Source organism: Alligator sinensis, unplaced genomic scaffold, assembly GCF_000455745.1.
Source record: "Alligator sinensis unplaced genomic scaffold, ASM45574v1 scaffold850_1, whole genome shotgun sequence".
Taxonomy (NCBI): Eukaryota; Metazoa; Chordata; order Crocodylia; family Alligatoridae; genus Alligator; species Alligator sinensis.
The window spans coordinates 600,558-619,501 of NW_005842742.1; the positions used below are offsets into that span (position 1 = coordinate 600,558).

The 18,944-nt window shown below is 51.2% G+C and overlaps 1 protein-coding gene across 1 annotated transcript; it reads right to left on the minus strand.

The window, feature by feature from the left end:
* Positions 1–949: 949 nt before the first annotated feature.
* LOC112552060 (interferon-inducible GTPase 5-like) lies at positions 950–12,412 on the minus strand. The gene is given in 5 exon segments (XM_025216483.1): positions 950–953; positions 1,197–1,346; positions 2,091–2,203; positions 2,915–4,222; positions 12,239–12,412. Coding segments are annotated over 5 exon segments (1,749 nt in total).
* Between the last annotated feature and the right edge of the window lie 6,532 nt (positions 12,413–18,944).

Genomic DNA, 18,944 nt, shown 5'->3' on the forward strand with positions numbered 1-18,944 from the left:
ACCCTTTCCTGTCTAGCAGTCGTCTTTGCAACTGTAATTCAAGTTCAAGTCAGCATTCAGCCTACCTGTATCGTATCATCTACAGTGTAAGTAAAGCAATCTTATTTTAACCAATACGCTTCCATGCCTAGTTCCTCTCCGTCTGTCAAAAAGTACCCACCTGCCATTTTGGGCTACTGGCCATAGCCCCGGCCTACCACTCGGCCGCCACAGTACCTTGAGATACGTAGAAAAAATATTTAAAGCTGTGTCTATGTCCAAATCATCAAATCTTTCTGAATCTCTCCAAATCGATTTGGAGGATTCTGATTCAATTCAGAGAGATTAAAGGGTTCTCCAATTTGATTTGGAGATTCTGCCACTGAATTGGACCAAATTGAATCAGGGACTGAAGCATCACACAGCCCACTGGACAATGCAGAGAGAGTTCCTAGATGCACAGTGTACCATGTTCAGAGCAGGAGCTGGTGGGAGATAGTTGCAGAAAGGCACCAGCATCTGAAACTGCTGTCCTGAGAGCTGAACCCAGGACCACGACCTCAGCACTTTCATTTTCTGCCTTATTGGGGCTCCCATGAGTGATAGAAAGGGGAAGTGGTGAAGAGTAGTGAGCATGCAGCCCTTGAGTGATATGTTCCCCCAGGGTCACCTATCTTTGAACCAATGTTCTGGGTCTCAGGATGTAGCAGTCTCATCATCCAGGAATAAATCAGAGCCACATGCCCTTGCTAGCAACCAGCAGCTGCAGCTAATTCTCACCCAGCTCAAGGCAGGAGGGTCCAAGCTGAGCTATAGACCCAGACACCAATTGAATCCCTCCCACACCATTGTTGGTCCAAGCCACATGGATGACAACATCCAGGTTCATTCACCTTCATGTGAAAGTTGGACTGGAAGAGACCTCAGGAGGAGGCATCTAGGCCAGCTTCTGCTCAAGACATGGCCAGCTCTATCTGGAAGAGCAGAAGGAGAAGACATGGGAGGCTAGAGATGAGGTTACTGGGAGGGTTGTGCTGGAAAGACCATGACCTCATGGCTATGACAGCTACTTCTTCCCAGGCTCCTCTCTGCCTTTATCATAGGACCATGGGTAAGTTGGGCTGGAAGGGACCTCAGGAGGTCACATCTCACCCAGCCCCTTACTCATGACAGGATCAGCCCTGACTGAACCACCCCAAGCCACGCATCCACCCAACCTGCCCTTGAAGATCTCCAAGAATGGAGACTCCACCACTTCTCTGGGAAGCCTGTCCCACTGCTCGACTCCCATTGTGCTTGGAGAGTTCCTCCTCATCTCTAGCCCCCATTTCCCCTGCTTCAGGTCGAGGCCATTGCACCTAAGGTTCCTATTGGAGAAGACAAATAGACACCAAGAGGACGTCAAATGCAGTAAACACACCAAAGCCCAAGGTGGGACACCATACATGACTGGTGTTGCAGCAACAATGTGTGTTGACTGCCAGATACGGACCCTCAGCTGTCTGTGCGCGCATTCCTGAACCTGCTTTTTCACACACACACAAACACACACACACACACACACCCCAACTTCATGGACCCATTTGACTTGCATTCCTCAATGCCCATTGGCTTTGAGGGAGCAGACGGCTCCTAGACATCCCCTTTTAGAGCCCCCTCTGCTCTCTCCCCCCACCACACACCATTATTTCCTTCCCCCAGGCCTGTTATCTCACCCCTTCTGAAAGATGCAAAACAGGATGGATGTCACAACCCAGCTGGCAAGGAACCCAGCACCCCACACTCCCTTCTCAACCTTTCAGCCAGCAGCTGGAGCTTTGCAGCAGAAATGTGATGACAGTAGGACTAATAAGGGTGCTTCTCACTGCTGCAGAGCACCCCATTGGACCCAGAGGGCTCTTTGTTGAGCTCCTTGATGCTCCATATCCCAGCAGTGGAAGCTCTAGGGCTTGAAGCAGGGGGGTGCCCGTGATGAGATGTGTCATCCTGTATGACAGCAGTAGAAAGAAGTGAGAGACTTCCTGAACATACGAGGGGCTCCCAGCCAGGTTAACCCACTGAAGAAGGAAGCAGAAACCAGGAGTTCTTCATTGCAATGAGGTCCAAGTTACCTGTCAAATTGGAGCTCCATGCCCAGGAGCAGCCGCTGATGGCAGAATGGCAGAACAGGGAGCTGGACAGGGGGAGATGGAGACTGTTGACCAGTAAAGAGGGGCAGCAATACCTGCGGAGTGGAAAGGGGTAGCAGAAAGTGGGGAGGCCATCTTGAGCTGGGGACTCCATTGCTACTGCCTGGATAGAAATGCTCCTGCGGCTGCTGCTGGGTTGAAACTCCCTCTCCCTCTGCCACTGCCCGCCTCTTCCCCTCCCTTATTCTGCCTCCTCTCTCTCTCTCCCCTTCCCCTCTCAGAACCCTCTTTCCCTCTTCCCCCTCTTCTTCTAGAAACCCAGGCATCCAGGAAACATGCATACACACATGAGAACCCAGGCATCCAGGTTTGCAACACACTAAATGAGGAAGAGAAAGCTGATAAGGATTTATTACCGACTGTCTCACCATACACAGTGTGAAACTAGCCAGTCATCAGTTCAAAACCCACACCAGGAAGTTCTTTTTCACCCACCCTGGAATAAGAAGAGGGAGTTTGCGGCCACCTATTGTGGTAGAAAATGAGAGTTTAGACAGATGCACAAAGGGATTGGACCCATTCTTGGAGTAAAGGGGCATGAGGAGCTATTGAGCAGGGGAGTGAGGGGCAGGGCCTGTGAATCCAAACTTCCTGGTTATGCTGGAGGCTGCAACGGAAAACCCCCAGCTCAGGCCCAGGTCACTCTCCCTTCCAGCGTCTTTGGAACACAGGAGGCTGGGCAGGGTGGACGTAGGGTCAGACTGAAGACAGGGCAATTCTTGTGGCCTTATGGTCTTATGTTTCACAGCATGGCAGGATTGGTGCTTCCATTCTCTGCCCAGAGCTATGCCCCCCCAAGACTCCTCCAGATGCTTTAAATTTTTTTCTTTTCCCAGAGTTTTGGCATGAACCTGGAGGGCATCAGCATACAGTTCATCCAGAACCCGGGATGCCTGGTTTAGGGTGACGATGGAAGAGTACCCTGCACTTACTGGCTTACCAATCAGAGATCCAACAAATTGTTTGAGTACAAGACCTGCCTCCTGGACCCAGGTTTGTTGTACAAGGGGAAGCTGTATGTTCTGGATTTGTGGTGATCTCATCACCCCACTCAGTTTGGCCAAGGGCAGGCTGGCCTGTCTGGACTTATGGCTCAGGGACTGTTCATCCAGGCCCAAGTGCTTGTAGAAGCCAATCATGGAGACCTGCAGGAGCTGGATATTGCATTGCAAAGGGACACCAGGGACAGAAACAGCACTGGCACCAGCTGAGGCCAGGGCTATGAGCCAGGTCAGCTTCTTTAGCATGGCTCTTTTCTTCTCCAGGATTATCCTGGAGAAGATGGGCAGGTTCAGCAGAAACACCTGCCTCTTCAGATGGGGAAGATCCTGTTCTAGGGTGTCCTCCATGTGGTGGAAATCATACTTGGCTATATCCCAGTTGCTGAGAAGAAAAACCTTAGGACTGGAGACCCCTAAGGCTTTCAGCTGTCTCCTACAGTCCTCCTGAATCTTCTGAAGAATGTCATCTTCATTATAGGCTTCTCCACGGGCTTTTCTTTCATTCTCTAAATCTTGGTCCACTTTGGCCTGCACAAAGTAGAACTTCTTCTTCATCCTCTGGATCTCCAGGGCCAGGTCAGCATCACTGGATCAGAACCGCCCAGAACCCACAAGGCACTGAAGGCACTCATAGGCACTGAAGTTCACATCCTTCAGGTATGTCTTTGGCTGGAAATGCACAGATCCAGTGCCCGGCAGTTCATAGAACATGATGTTGGGGTAGTGGGGACAGTCATAAGGCGTGGGATCCATTGTTGTTTCATTCACCCCAATTTCAGCTGCTCCTGTCTCTCCAGGTCTCACCCCCCGGACGGCATTGATGAGAGAGGATTTCCCGGCACCTGTTTCCCCTGTGACAGCAATCTTCAGTGTGATGGTTTCCAATGACTCCAGCTCCTCCCATGCTTGACTGGCCGCTTCTTGGTAATCCCAGGAGAAGAATGACTTGAATGATTCATAGATGTCAAAAGATTTGGCCAGCAACTGCTGTGAAGTTAAACCTTGATATGGCCCCATGGCCTGCAGGAAAGTTTCCAGAGATAGTGTCCATTCCTAAAAAGGATGGGACAGGAGAGTTAGGTGGATGCATTTTTAGGAGACAAAAAAAAAAAAAAAAGCTAATTGCATGACAGTCACTCCTGTCACCTCCAGTAACTCCCCCCATCCGTGCCAAATGCACACGCCCCACACACACACCAGGATCACATTTCCTGAATGAGCCGGGTCAGGGTTCAAAGCACTGGCCAGGAAGCCTGGGTTCAGTCCCAGGTCCAGAAATAGAAATGGGGGAAGCAGGTCTAACCCGATGTACCCCACTCCACTCCCAGAACTTGGGAGTGACCCCAGGTGTCATGTACCCTTACCCCCAGCTCTAGCCATGTACACCACACACGCTTCTGAGAGCTCCCTCTGAGCACCAGGAGACCTGGGTTCTAGTCCTCCATCTGGGAAGGGAGTGGAGTCCAGAGGATAAGAGCAAGGGACTGGGAGCCCAGTTGCCTTGTGGCAGCTGTGGGGAGGGAGTGTCTTAGAGTACAGGAGCTGTGGTCCAGGACTCCTGGGTTCTCTACAGACTCAGGGAGCAGGCTGGGGCCTGGCTGATATGAGCAGGGAGAACCGGGGAGGGGAAAAGTCACATAGGACAGCTGTAGCCCAGATTTACTGCTACTGTCATGTGCTCACACAGGACCACCTAACTCTCCTGTCCCATCCTTTTTAGGAATGGACACTATCTCTGGAAACTTTCCTGCAGGCCATGGGGCCATATCAAGGTTTAACTTCACAGCAGTTGCTGGCCAAATCTTTTGACATCTATGAATCATTCAAGTCATTCTTCTCCTGGGATTACCAAGAAGCGGCCAGTCAAGCATGGGAGGAGCTGGAGTCATTGGAAACCATCACACTGAAGATTGCTGTCACAGGGGAAACAGGTGCCGGGAAATCCTCTCTCATCAATGCCGTCCGGGGGGTGAGACCTGGAGAGACAGGAGCAGCTGAAATTGGGGTGAATGAAACAACAATGGATCCCACGCCTTATGACTGTCCCCACTACTGTCCCAGTCCATGGCACTTCTGATGTTCTTCTAGGCTCTTATGACAAAGCCACCGTAGTCCTTCCAACCTGTCCCCAACTTGGGAATGATATAAGTAGGCATCTGACCATGTCTTCCCTCTGTGTTGGTGCCTCCCAATAGTTACTACAATGATCCTTCTTCCTTTCCCTGCCTGGTTCCAGTGGGTCACCTGTCCTGGCCCCCAGCCAGCCCCTCCTTCCAGCACTCCTGTTTCCAAGCACCAGTCACATGGCCAAAACTGAAAGTAACAGGTTTGACAGTGTCCAAAAGCCCCCCTGGCTCACCAAGGGTGTCCGGGAATGCCTGCTTGCCAAAAGGGTGGCGTACGCCCGGTGGAAGGGGGGTGTAATCTCCAAAGAGGAGTATACCTCCTCTGCTCGGGCCTGCAGGCGGGCTGTTAGGAAGGCCAAGGCGGAGATAGAGCTCGGATTAGCGTCCAGGATTAAGGATAACAAAAAGTCCTTTTTCAAATATATTGGGAGGATGAAGAAGGCGCCGGGTAATGTGGGGCCCCTGCAGGATATGCGGGGCAATCTGGTGGTTGCGTCAGAGGATAAAGCAAATCTCTTTAACCAATTCTTCACCTCCGTTTTCTTGTGCAGGGACCGGGACTTCCCTGCTGTGATAGAAGCCGGACGCGAGGGGATCACCTTCAGACCTCAGGTTGGGGAGGACCGGGTTAGAGAGCTTCTGGAGGGGCTGGACGCGTTCAAGTCAGCGGGTCCGGATGCTCTCCACCCCAGGGTGCTGAGGGAGCTGGCTGGGGTTATTGCAGGGCCCCTGGCACGGCTCTACGAGCGATCGTGGTGCTTGGGCCAGGTGCCAGACGATTGGAAGGTAGCTAATGTGGTCCCCATCTTCAAAAAAGGGAAAAGGGAGGACCCGGGCAATTATAGGCCCGTCAGTCTTACCTCAATCCTGGGGAAGCTCTTTGAGAAGATCATCAAGGAGCACATTTGTGATGGGCCGGCATCCGAGATGATGCTCAGGGGCAATCAGCATGGATTTATTAGGGGGAGATCATGTCAGACCAACCTGATTGCCTTTTATGATCAGGTCACAAAGGCCATGGATGCAGGTGTCGCGGTGGATGTAGTCTTTCTGGACTTCAGCAAGGCCTTTGACACCGTCTCTCACCCCATCCTAATTAATAAACTAGGCGACTGTGGCATAGATGCCTACACGGTCAGATGGATTGCAGATTGGCTGAAGGGTCGCACTCAGAGGGTGGTGGTGGATGGATCATATTCGACTTGGGGGGAGGTGGGTAGTGGAGTCCCTCAGGGCTCGGTCCTGGGCCCTGCGCTGTTCAATGTCTTCATCAGCGATCTTGATGTTGGGGTGGAGAGCAACCTGTTTAAATTCGCTGATGACACCAAAATTTGGGGGGAGGTGAGCACGCTAGCAGGGAGAGAGAGATTGCAGAAGGATCTGGATAGGTTACAGGGGTGGGCAGACAGGAACAGGATGCGTTTCAATACGGACAAGTGCAGGGTGCTGCACTTGGGTAGTAGGAACCAGCAGCACACTTATAAGATGGGGAGCTCCCTACTTGAGAGCACGGAGGCGGAAAGGGATCTTGGTGTCATTATTGACTCCAAGATGAACATGGGCCGACAATGCGAGGTCATGGTTGGCAGGGCTAACCGGACCTTGTCGTGCATCCACAGGTGCATCTCGAGTAGAGCCAGGGAGGTGATCCTCCCCCTCTATGCGACGCTGGTCAGGCCGCAGCTGGAGTATTGTGTCCAGTTCTGTGCGCCCCATTTCAGGAGGGATGTGGACAACATGGAGAGGGTCCAGAGGAGGGCCACCCGCATGATCCGGGGACAACAGGGCAGACCCTACAGTGAGAGACTGCGGGACTTGAACCTATTCAGCCTCCACAAGAGAAGGCTGAGGGGGGACCTGGTGACCGTCTATAAACTCACTAGGGGGAACCAGAAGGGTTTGGGGGAGACGCTGTTTCCCCTAGCCCCTGCTGGCATAACAAGGAATAATGGGCACAAGTTGATGGAGAGGAGGTACAGATTGGACATCCGAAAAAACTACTTCACAGTCAGGGCGGCTAGGAGCTGGAACCAACTTCCAAGGGAGGTGGTGCTGGCCCCTACCCTGGGGATCTTTAAGAAGAGGCTGGATACTTACCTGGCTGGACTCATTTGAGTCCCGTTTTTGTTTTTAGGGTGAGTGGTTTTGTTTGTGTTTTTGGGTTGTTCTCCCGCCCTGGCGGGGGGTCGGGCTAGAAGATCTATTAGGTCCCTTCCGACCCTGAAACTATGAAACTATGAAACTATGATTTATGGATCTAAGAGGAGCCCTGAATGGTGTCTAAGAACCTAGCCAGGATGCCCAGTGCCTCTAAATATGCCACACAAAAACTACCATACCTCTCAAGCCACCCTGCATCATTGCCTCCATGCCCTCAGTCTAGGAACCTACTTTATCTCCAGCCTTACTTCCTCCAGGACTGTCACTCGTCATGAACCAAGAAAGGAGGTTCCCCATGGCTGCTACAACTGGAGAAGCTGGCCAGGGGGCAAAGTCAGCCCCAGGCTCCATCGTGTCCTGGGCAAAGTCAAACCTGTTACTTTCAGTTTTGGCCATGTGACTGGTGCTTGGAAACAGGAGTGCTGGAAGGAGGGGCTGGCTGGGGGCCAGGACAGGTGACCCACTGGAACCAGGCAGGGAAAGGAAGAAGGATCATTGTAGTAACTATTGGGAGGCACCAACACAGAGGGAAGACATGGTCAGATGCCTACTTATATCATTCCCAAGTTGGGGACAGGTTGGAAGGACTACGGTGGCTTTGTCATAAGAGCCTAGAAGAACATCAGAAGTGCCATGGACTGGGACAGATCCTAGGTCCATCATGCCCCCTCTCCTGTGTCCTGCTGTGGCAGAGATCAGAGACCAAAATGACTATGTCTGGAGGGAAGGCCGGGGCAGAGTCCACCGCACAAGCTGGGATCCGGGCCTGGGAACCAAAAGCCAGATCCATGGGGTCATCCACAAGCCGAGGGCCAGTAACTGAACTGGGGGGCGGGGAACTAGGAAAGAGATCTAGTGGGGTAAACCCACAGCCAGAGTCCAGGATAGGAGCCAAACCCAGGGTCAAGGGACCAGGGGACCAGAAGCATAGAGGTCAGGGAGACACCACCATAGACATAAGACCTACTGCTTCCTGGGTCGGACCATAGGTCCAATGTAACTCCGATAGATCCACCCGCTTGCTTGCTCCTATGCCAGGCTCCCTGCATCTTGCCCACCATGACTTTGATGTTATTTTTTACTAGAGTGGGGAGTCCTGGGGGCTGGTAGCAGATGCAAATAGTGTGACTGTCTGATCAGGCCAGCTCTCCCCCTACCTGGGCCTTCTGCCCCCCGCCTTTCCTCCCTAGCCCTGCAAAGCACTTCCCCCTTAAGGGGTCACCCTGGTGGGCTTCTGAGTGATTGTCAGGACTTTGTCTATCTTAGCCTAGGGCCCTTTTCTGCTCTGAACACACCCTTCAGCCCCATATTCCACCCAGCCATCCCACACCCCACCAACTCACCCATCCATCCATCCATCCACCACCAGTGTATTCATTCATCCAGCCAGCCACCCCACACTCACTCCATTCATCCACAATCCCACCATATATCCACCTACCTATCTCACACCCTATCTATCCAGCCATCCTTGCATCCTTCCTCCATATCTTTCTCATTAGCCTCATTAGTCTCCCCTCCCATGGAAGTCCCTCCATACCACTCATCCTTGTTGTCCTTCTCTGGACCTTCTCCAGTTCTTCCACATCCCTTGGGAGGCATGAGGATCAGATTTAGGCATGGGATTCAAGGTGTGAAAACACTGTGGGTTAATAAAAGACATCACCATACTTTCCATTTAGTTCATAATTCCCTTCTTCATCCTCCCTGAGATTGTTTGCCTTTTTGATCACGACCAGGCAGTGGACTCAGGAGAGGGGAGGAAGGAGGCCAGAGTCATCTTGGTAGGGCTGGGCCATATGGGTAGGATGTGAACAGGAAGTGGTGAGAGAATGGGTATGCCTTGTATAGGTCTTACATAACCCTGAAGGCAGAGTGTCTCCACATAGCCAGGAGGCCTTTATGGGGGATACAAAGGTCTTCTTAGCTGGTAAGGATGGGTCCCACAGCCCTCATCATTGCCTGGGTTTTTATAGGTGAAATCTGGGCCTTTTGGTGGACATTTTGGGCACTGGGGTCTCCTCCACACCAGTGGGAGGTGTCCATAGTCCTGCCTACACCTGAGGAAGATCACCCATTCACCACATGCCTCCAGGCCCCAAGGGGGCATCATGGAGACACTGGGTGGGAAGGTTCCTCAGGAGGTACCAGCTGGTCCAGCCCCTACTCCAGGAGGGACCAGCCCAGGCAATGGGTGTTCAGCCTCTATCACTGCTCTTACCCAGTGACCAGGCCCATTGAGCAAGACATCAACACCACCCTTGAACTTGCCCAAGTTAACCTGGGGTATGAGGGTCCCACTCCTTTCCTGCCATGGCCAGGCCAGGAAGGCACAGGTTCAAATCACCTAGGGGGAATCCCAAGATGGGCCCATGTCCTGGACTGCAATGGCAGGTGAAGCAGGCCCAGGTCCATGAGCGTCAAACTCAGCACGGCGTGGGGCTGACTCTGATCAGAGGGGCAAGACCCAAAATCCCAGAAATGTCTGTGTTTTCTACATTTATTCGCTCTGGGAGAAGCTGCCCTCTGTGCAGGTTGTTTGGGTCCTCAGGTGCACACCCAAGTTCTCTACCCCCTCACACTGCAGCTGAGAGACAACAGATCCTTCCCTTTCAGGGATTCAAAGCATCTTCATCCCCATCCCTACCCCAGTGGGTGTCATGAGTGGGGGGGTGTTTCATTCTCACCCACTCACAGGCAGCAGGCGGGAGGGGCCAGGTGCCTGGGTTCTACTGAGAGTTGTAGTTAAGAGCCTGGAGGCTGGTGTCAGACCTCTGCCAGCAGGGTACTGCCACAGGGATTTAGGTTGTGTCTGGGGGAGTAGGAGCCCAGGTTCCTAAACCTCCTGCTCTAAATCCACTTAGAGTTTCCCTTGTGGAGAGAACCCAGGTGCCCCTTACCCACAGTCTTTACCTGCCAGGTGTTTCCAGGCCGGGGCTCTGCCTTCCCCACTCCTATCCACTCCTGCCCAGCACTGGGTTCCTCTAAAGCACCCAGTCTCTAAGGCTTTAGGGCCAGGAATTGGTGTCCCCAGCAAGGATGCCCTGGCCTGTCCCCACTCCATGCACCTACATTCTCCACCCACCACCTGCTCACCTCCAAGCCAGAGTCATCCAGAGCCACAAAGATAAGGAGGAAGAAGGTGCTTGCTCCTGGCATGAGCTGTTCCAAGCTCAGTAGGGCCCTGATGCACTCTGAGGGGTGTATTCAGGTGTGGGTCCAACTTCAGACCTCTTTCCTGTTGTGGTTCAGACATGGGACTGGAACCAGAAGGGGAGGGAGGAGGTGAGATCTTCATTGTTGGGGAGGAGCTGTGTGGGTAGGATGTTGACAAGAAATGCAAAAATTTCATGGTGGATGGGGGAACCTCTTGAAAGAAGCTGCCCTGTGCCAGAGGGAGGGGCTCTGACATTGACTGGGTGCTAAGTAGAGAAAACCCAGGTGTCCCAGCTGCCAGTTCACAGGGCTTGAAAAAAATATCAGTCCCCACTGTCCGCCCAGAGCAGGATATAACCCAGGCATCCAAACCCCCCTGTTCCAGCCCCCCAGAAAATTCCTTCCTCACTTCAAATCTGGCATCAGTCTGACCCTCAAGGGAAGGGCAAGACCCTCTAGCCAGGACCCTCTTGGGTTCATCCCACCAGGAGCATTGGCATGGCCCAGGCACCAGGTCCAGCCTGGCCTGCAGCCAACACACAGCACTGGTGGAGAAGGCTTAACCACCCCCACCTCCCTCGACCTGTGTAGCAGCAAGAACAAGAGGAAACAATTCCCTCCTGGCTCCACATGACAGCCAGCACAACCTGGGATACACAAGAGAGCCACACCTAGATGCCCCTCAATCAAGCCTTCTTTTCTGACCCCTGGGCACTCATGCCTTTCTGTGAGGCAGCCTGGTTCACATTATATGTATCATACCATTCATGGGTGAATCACATAATAAATTTAGACCAGCCACATGTGCCAAGTCAGTCTCATGCCATAAAATGGCCATCCAGCTACAACAATGGCCAATCAGCTACAAAGAGAGCCAATCAGCTACAATGTTAGCTCTTCAAAATGTCTACCAACTCTATAGAGGGTTTCTCTCCAGCTTTAATGCAATGACACAAACACTTGGAGACAGAGTCTGGCTGGATTTCAATGAATTGCACCATGAAGCTTCTTGCAAAAGCAACAGCAAGGGGAGCAAGATGTCTTGGTGACTGCCCTCACCCCACCCCCCATTCAGGAATTCTCTGCCCCACTGAGGGTCTCCCCAGTCCCCAAAACACTGGGGGTGCACTGGTGCTGTAGTCCCCAGCCTCCACTGGAGTCACATACCCACAGACACTGTAGATGGAGAAGATGACCCTTTTGGTACAACAAGGTTGCAACGCAGAAGCCAATGTGATGGGCAGAGGAGCTGTCTGTGCTTCTAGCTCACCAATTTGCCTGTTTGTCTCTATGTGGTCTGTCTCTTGCCAGTCCTATATCTCCTCTGAAGCCTTTTTCAGGAGTTGCAGTGCATCAGTGACCACATCCTTCAGAAATTTATGCAGCACTGTGTATGTCACATTGTATGATCGCTTCATGCCTATCCCTGCCCCCACCAGTGGCACCACACCTGAAACAGAACCTCTCTCTCAGGCACTGGATCTCATGGGCCAAGTCAGCGTAGAAGGACTGGAAGTGCTTGTGGCCAATGATGATGAAGAAATCAAAGCAAGTGAACCCAACATCCTCCAGAGAAGTCTCTGGGTCAGAAATTGGGTGTCCCAATGCCCAGCAGGGCCCAAAATACCACATTGAGGAACGTTGGATGCTCATACCGAGTTGTGATCCTGGTGGTCTCAGTCACTCCTGTGGAGGCAGCAATTTCGTCATCATCAGCCAAGCCCCAGAAGGTGTTGATGAATGTGGACTTCCCTGGCCCTGATTCACTCATGGCAGCAATGCGGAGAGTGATTTTTTCCATGTTGGCTTCGTTCTCCACAAACAGCTCCAACTAGATTTCCTGCCTTCACGGCCTCATTGAATCTAGCCATTTCCTGCACAAAAAGGCCAGGGAGATTCCCACCCTATGCCAAGCTTTGCTCCTGAACTGAAGCCAATCAGACAGTGGAAGAGAAATTTCACTCCCAGTCAGTGCTTGCTCAAAGGCATGACATCATACTAAAAACCACCCCAATGTGGTTAGCTGAACTGGTGCTAATGCCTCCCACTCACCCAATTAATTTCTGAACTCCCCAGAATGCCCCAAAGGGGCAGAAGTCATTTAGAGTCATGGAGAAGTGGGGCTAGAAGGGACCGGGGCAGGGTCACACTTCGTCTAACCCCTGCCTTAGGCAGGATCAGCCTTGGCCAAGCCAGCCGAGTTATGTCCATCATCTAAATTCTTTATAAAACTACCATCAAACCTGACACGTGACTATGGCCTCTGCAGGTCCCTTCCAGCCTGACTTCTCTCTGATGATGGATGTGTCTGGGCTGGTTTGGACAGAGCTAATCCTACTTTAGGCAGGGATTGCACTAGATGTGACCTAACCCCCCGGCCCCAGTCCCATCCAGCTTCACCACTCTAGGGTTTCTATGCTCTCAATTCAAAGGCCTCAGCAAGGACCTCAAAGGGGAGGTTGAATCAGGGGAAGCCTGGATGCTTGGGTTCTAGCCCACAACAGGTAGAACGTGCCATGGGAAACCAAAAGCAACAGGGACCTGTCATATTGAATGAAATAGTTTGAATGTTTGTAAAGATTGCCCATTAGCCAGTTTCAGGAAGAAGATAGGATCTATCTCCTTATCTAGCTCATTGTTTTGGAGCTACGTGCGAAATGTCCTGACTTCACTTAAAGTCTTAATCTAAATTGTATCTTTAGAAGTTTTTTACAAAGAAAGCAAATGTCCTAAATTCCGAGACATCAAAGCCTAAGGCCTTTTAACCAAATTGCTAAGAAAAGAGTATTTACAGTGATATGGAAGTCTCCCCAAGAATAATTTAAAAATGCTCAACAAAGGTAATTTCTGTTGAGTAAGATCCGAGCCCAAATTTGGGAGTTATGATGAATTGAGTAGGAGGAGCCCAATGACGGCAGCTCACTCAATAAAAACCTGTAACTTACTGTCCCAATTTGGAGGTGACTTCACTTGCAGAACAACGAAGGAAGAACCGCAAGTATAAGGTCGGATTAGATTGATCACCTAATCAAGCCTCTCCGTGAACACGAATCCCTTAGTTCACACTGAAGCCGCGGAACGCCCGAAAGGGACTGAAGGAAGGGGACGTAGTCCTATCACTGGTGAGCCCAGCTCATTGAATCGTATTGCTGAGGCCAGCCTATTGAACCGTACTACTGAGGCCAACCCATTAAATCGTACTACTGAGGAATGAAACCATATTTTGGTATTTGGCTTCTCGGAATTCTAGGATTGTAAGTATGTTATGAAAAATAACAGTATTGATTCAAATTTAACTTTTAGTTGTAATTGTAGTTGTTTTTGTAACACTAATTCTTATAGCATTGTTTGGGAAGGAAGTGCATTCGGAGCATTGTTTCTGATATATGTAATTATTGTGTTTTTAATGTTTGTGGTGTTTCTTAAAGCTAAGCAGTGTTATATACGTAGCAAAGAGTTTTAAAATAAAATTGTGTTGTATAAATTAAGTGTGTAATCATTGTGAAATCATGCAATCAGCTAACTACTCCCCCAGCCAGTGCATCAAAACGAATCAGTAAATTGTGTGGGATTTTCTCTATTCCACAACCCACTAGAGACAGGACCATTTCTCAGAAACAGAAGGACCTGGGAATAAAGGGGGCTGGGAGCTGGAAGCCAGAGAGCAAAGGAGGCAGGAGCCCTCCTGGAACCTGGCATGGGGTAGAGTTGGCTGGGTTCAGGTCCAAGGGTGGATTGGGCTGTTTGGGGAGGGGTTGCCGGCAGAGTGAAACCACGAGAGCTGCCCAGATACATAAAGCAACATGGCAAGCAACACCAGGCCCCCATCTCCAGCCAGGGATGGTTGAGGAAGGCAAGAGCCTCCCACCCTTCAGTCTCAGGGAGCCTGGAGGCTGATGCCAGGCCTCTGCTGGCTGGGATTCACAGAAGAATTTAGTTTGTGCCTGGGGGGTTAGGAGTCCAGGTTCCTAAACCCTCTGTTCTAACCCCCTAGAGCCCACTCCCCTCTTGGGGGGAAGGACAGAACCCAGGTGTCCTGCCCTTCCCCGTTGCACATAGTCCTTCCCTGCCAGGTGCTCCCAGCCCTGGGGGTCTGCCCTTAGCTTCCTCAGAGGAAGCCAGCCCCAGGTAGGAGTGGAGCAATCTTCCAGGCTGTGGGACAACAATTCACAGGCAAGGGCAGCTCCCACACTACTGCACCAGGCAGCACAGTCTGGGAAGGAGGTAAGCAGCCCTCAGTGTGAAAGAACAGATTAAGGACTATTTAGAAGAGCTGCATGTGTACAAGTCCATTGGGCCAGATGCAATGCATCCAAGAGTGTGGAGAGAGTTGGCTGATGTGATTGCAGAGGCCCGGGCCATCATCTTTGAATTCTTGTGGTGATCAAGAGTAGACTAGGATGATTGGAAAAGGGCAAATCTAGTTCCATCTTTAAGAAAGGAAAGACGGAGGGTCCAGGGAACTACAGATGGGTCAGCCTCACACCAGTTCCTAGAAAAATCAGGGAGAAGGTCCTCAAAGAATCAATTTCTAAGCACTTAGAGGAGAAGAAGGTGATTAAGAGCAGTCAGCATGGATTCACCAAGGGTATCTCATGCCTGACCAACCTGATTGCCTTCTATGATAAGATAACTGGCTATGTGGAAATCAGTGCACATGTGATATACCTTGACTTTAGCAAGACTTTTGAGACCATTTCCCACAGCATTCTTGCAACCAAGCTGAGGAAGTATGGGCTGGGTGAATGGACCGTAAGGTGGATAGAAAGTTGGCTGGGTTGTTGGACTCGATGGGTAGTAATGAATGGCTCAGTGTCTGGCTGGCAGTTGGTATCAAGTGGAGTGCCCCAGGAGTTGGTCCTGGGACCAGTTTTGTTCACTGTCTTCATCGGTGACCTGGAGGATAGGATGGAGTTTTCAGATGACACCAAGCTGGAGGGAGTAGTAAATGAAATGGAGGGTAGGGCTAGTATTCAGAGACCTCAGCACATTGAAGGACTGGACCAAATGATGTCTCATGCAGTTCAGTAAGGACAAGTGCAAAGTCCTGCACTCAGGGCAGGACAATCCCATACACTGGGACAGGCTGGAGGCCAACTGGCTAAGCAGCAGCTCTGCAAAAAGGGACCTGGGAGTGACAGTGGACAAGAAGATGGATATGAGCCAGCAGTGTGCCCTTGTTGCCAAGAAGGCTAACGGCATCCTGGGCTGCACTGGTAGCAGCGCTGCCAGCAAATCAAGGGAAGTGATTCTTCTCCTCTATTTGGCACTGGTGAGGTCACATCTGGAGTCTGGTGTCCAGTTTAGAGCCCCCCCCACTGGAAAAAATGTGAGAAAATTGGAGGATGGAGCTGGACTGTTCTCAGTGGTGACAAATGACAGAACAAGGAGCAATGGGCTCAAGCTGCAGCAAGGGAGGTTTAGATTAGATATTAGGAAAAACTCTCACTAGAAGGGTACTAAAGCACTGGAACAAGTTGGAGAGGTGGTGGAGTTTCCATCCTTGGAGGTTTTTAAGATTTGGCTTGACAAATCTTGGCTGGAATTATCTAGTTGGGGCTGGTTCTGCTTTGAGCAGGGGGTTGGACTAGATGTGACCTCCTGAGGTCCCTTTCAGACCTCATTTCTTACAATTCTAACAATTGGCCACTGCAAGAGGGATGCTGCTCTGGGCTGTTCTCCCTCTATGCATTTCCCATCTGGCACTTGCTCACCTCCAAGCCAGAGTCACCCAAAATCAAAAGGACAAGGAAGGTGCTGGCTCCTGGCATGGAGCTGGCAGGCTGACAGGTGGAGTCAGCTGTGAGTTTTACTTCAGACCTCCTTCCTCTTACTGTCCAGGCAGGGACTGAGGGGGAAGGGAGGAGGCTGGAGCTTCATTGGTGGGGAGGAGACATATGGGCAGGAAGTGGACAGGAAATGGGTAGAGAAGAAACCTCTCAAAAGAAGCTGCCCTGTGAGGGACTCTGGCATTGACTGGGGGCTGAGCAGAGAGAACCAAGGCATGCAGGCTCCCCCAACAACTCTCAGCCCTCACTCCCCTCCCAGAGCTGGAGGGAACTCAGACATCTGGGTTCCCAAGTCCCCCTGTTCCAACCCCCCCAAATTCCTTCCTGACACCACATCCAGCATCAGTCTCACTCTCAGTGGAGGGGCAAGACCCTCTGGGACTGAGCCCCAGCAGGAGAACTGGCACAGCCCAGGCACTATCCCCATCCTGGCTTGAAGCAAACACCCAGCACTGCTGGGGAAGGGAAGTGGAGGAAGAAACAATTCCCTTCTGGCCCACTCAGACATATCTGTGGAAGAGCAGGAGATGAGGGACCAAGGCCTTCTTTCCCACCCCTGGGGCACTAAGGCCCTTCCATGAAAGAGCTGCCTCATGGATAAGTCAAATCAGGGGCCTTGATGCTCCCTGCTATACATTATATGCATCACGCCATCCACAGGCAAATTGCACAATACATTTAGACCAGCCACATGTGCCAAGTCAGAGCCATGCCATGAAAACAGCCAACCAGCTACCATGTTATCCTCTTAAAAATGTCTAACCACTCTAGAGCTGTTTTTTCTCCAGTTTTAATTTGACAAGACAAACACTCAGAGGTGGAGTCTGGTTGGATTTCAATGTATTGCACTGTGAAGCTTCTTGCAAAAGTCATAGCAACGGGACCAGGTCTTGGTGACTCCCCCTGTCTTCGTTATGCAATTCTCCTGGGATCCCCCATCCCCGCTGGGATCCCCCCATCCCCAAAACACTGTGGTCTCACCCATGCAGCTCTTTCCCCAATGGAATGAAACACCCACATACACTGTAGATGGAGAAGATGTCCCCTTTGGTACAACAGAGCTGCAATGCAGAAGCCAATGCGGTGAGCAGAGGCAGTGTCCAAGCTGCTAGCTCATCAATTTGCCTGTTCACCTCCACATGGTTGGTTTCCCACTGGTCCTACTTCTCCTCCAAAGCCTTTTCCAGGACTTGCTGAGTGCTGGCAGCCACCTCCTCTAGAAATGCCCAGGTGCATCTCAAACCACAGAGAGTGCGATGAAGTCTTCTGAAATAGAACAAGAGGTGAAGAATAAATATATATTTGGGGGAGACGGTGCCCCAGATGACACCTGAGGTTGGATATCAGGAGAAACTTGTTCACCAGGAGGGTAGTAAAGCACTGGAAAAGGCTCTCCAGAGAGGTGGTGGAAGCTTCATCCTTGGAAGTTTTGAAAACCTGGGTGGACAAAGCTTTGGCTGGGATGATCTAGTTGGGGCTGGTCCTGCTTTGAGCAGCGAGTTGGACTAGATGTGACCTCCTAAGGTCTTTCCCAACCCTCATTGGCCATGATTCTATGGGGACTGGGCTGTGCTAGCGCTCCTGCTGGAGGCTGCACCTGATGATCTTATGAGGTCCCTTCCAGCTCTAATCTCTATGAAATCTTTTAAATCTGTGCGCCAAGTCATAAAAATGACCATCCAGCTACAACAATGGTCATTCAGCTACAAAGAGAATCAACCAGCTACAACGTTAGCTCTTGAACATGTGTACCAACTCTAGAGCTGGTTTCTCTCCAACTCCGAGTGTTTATCTCATCAGATTAAGGCTGGAGTCCAGCTGGATTTCAATGTATTGCACCATGAAGCTACTTTAAAAAGCAGTAATAAGATGAGCAGGTATTGATGACTGTCCCCCCTCACCCCCTTCAGCAGTTCTCTCCCCCACTTCAGGTCACCCTGTATCACCAAAATACTAGGGTCACACTTGTGCAGTTGCCCCCTGCCCTGCCCACTGGAGTTGCAAACCCACAGACACTGTATATGGGAAAAATGCTCCCTTTGGTAAAATGGGGCTGCAACACAGAAGCCAATGTGATGGGTAGAGGAGGAGTCTGTGCCCCTAGCTCGCTGATTTGCCTATTCACCTCCACACAAGCAGTATCCTGCTAGTCCTACTGCTCCTCAAAACACTTTCCAGGACTTGCTGCATGTCGGAAGCCTCTTCATCCAGAAACGTTTATGGCATGTTGTATGATATCTCCACGGCTATCTTCATCCCCCGAAGCAGCACCAGGCTGATGGAAGAACTTCACAGTCATCATCTTGTTACCTGTTGCCTCCCTCAGCTGCTTTCACACCAGCTCATCAGATATCACTCAAACCAAGGGGCACTGGATCACAGCCTTCAATCCTTGCACACCCTTCCCAACAAGGCTGGGGAGACCCTTCAGGGAACCAACATCTAGGCCAAAGGCCTGGCAGTACTCAATTATAAAATCCCTCAGGAAGCCCACATCACTCTTAACAGAGAGACCTAGGCCAGGGACAGCAGCGATGACACAGG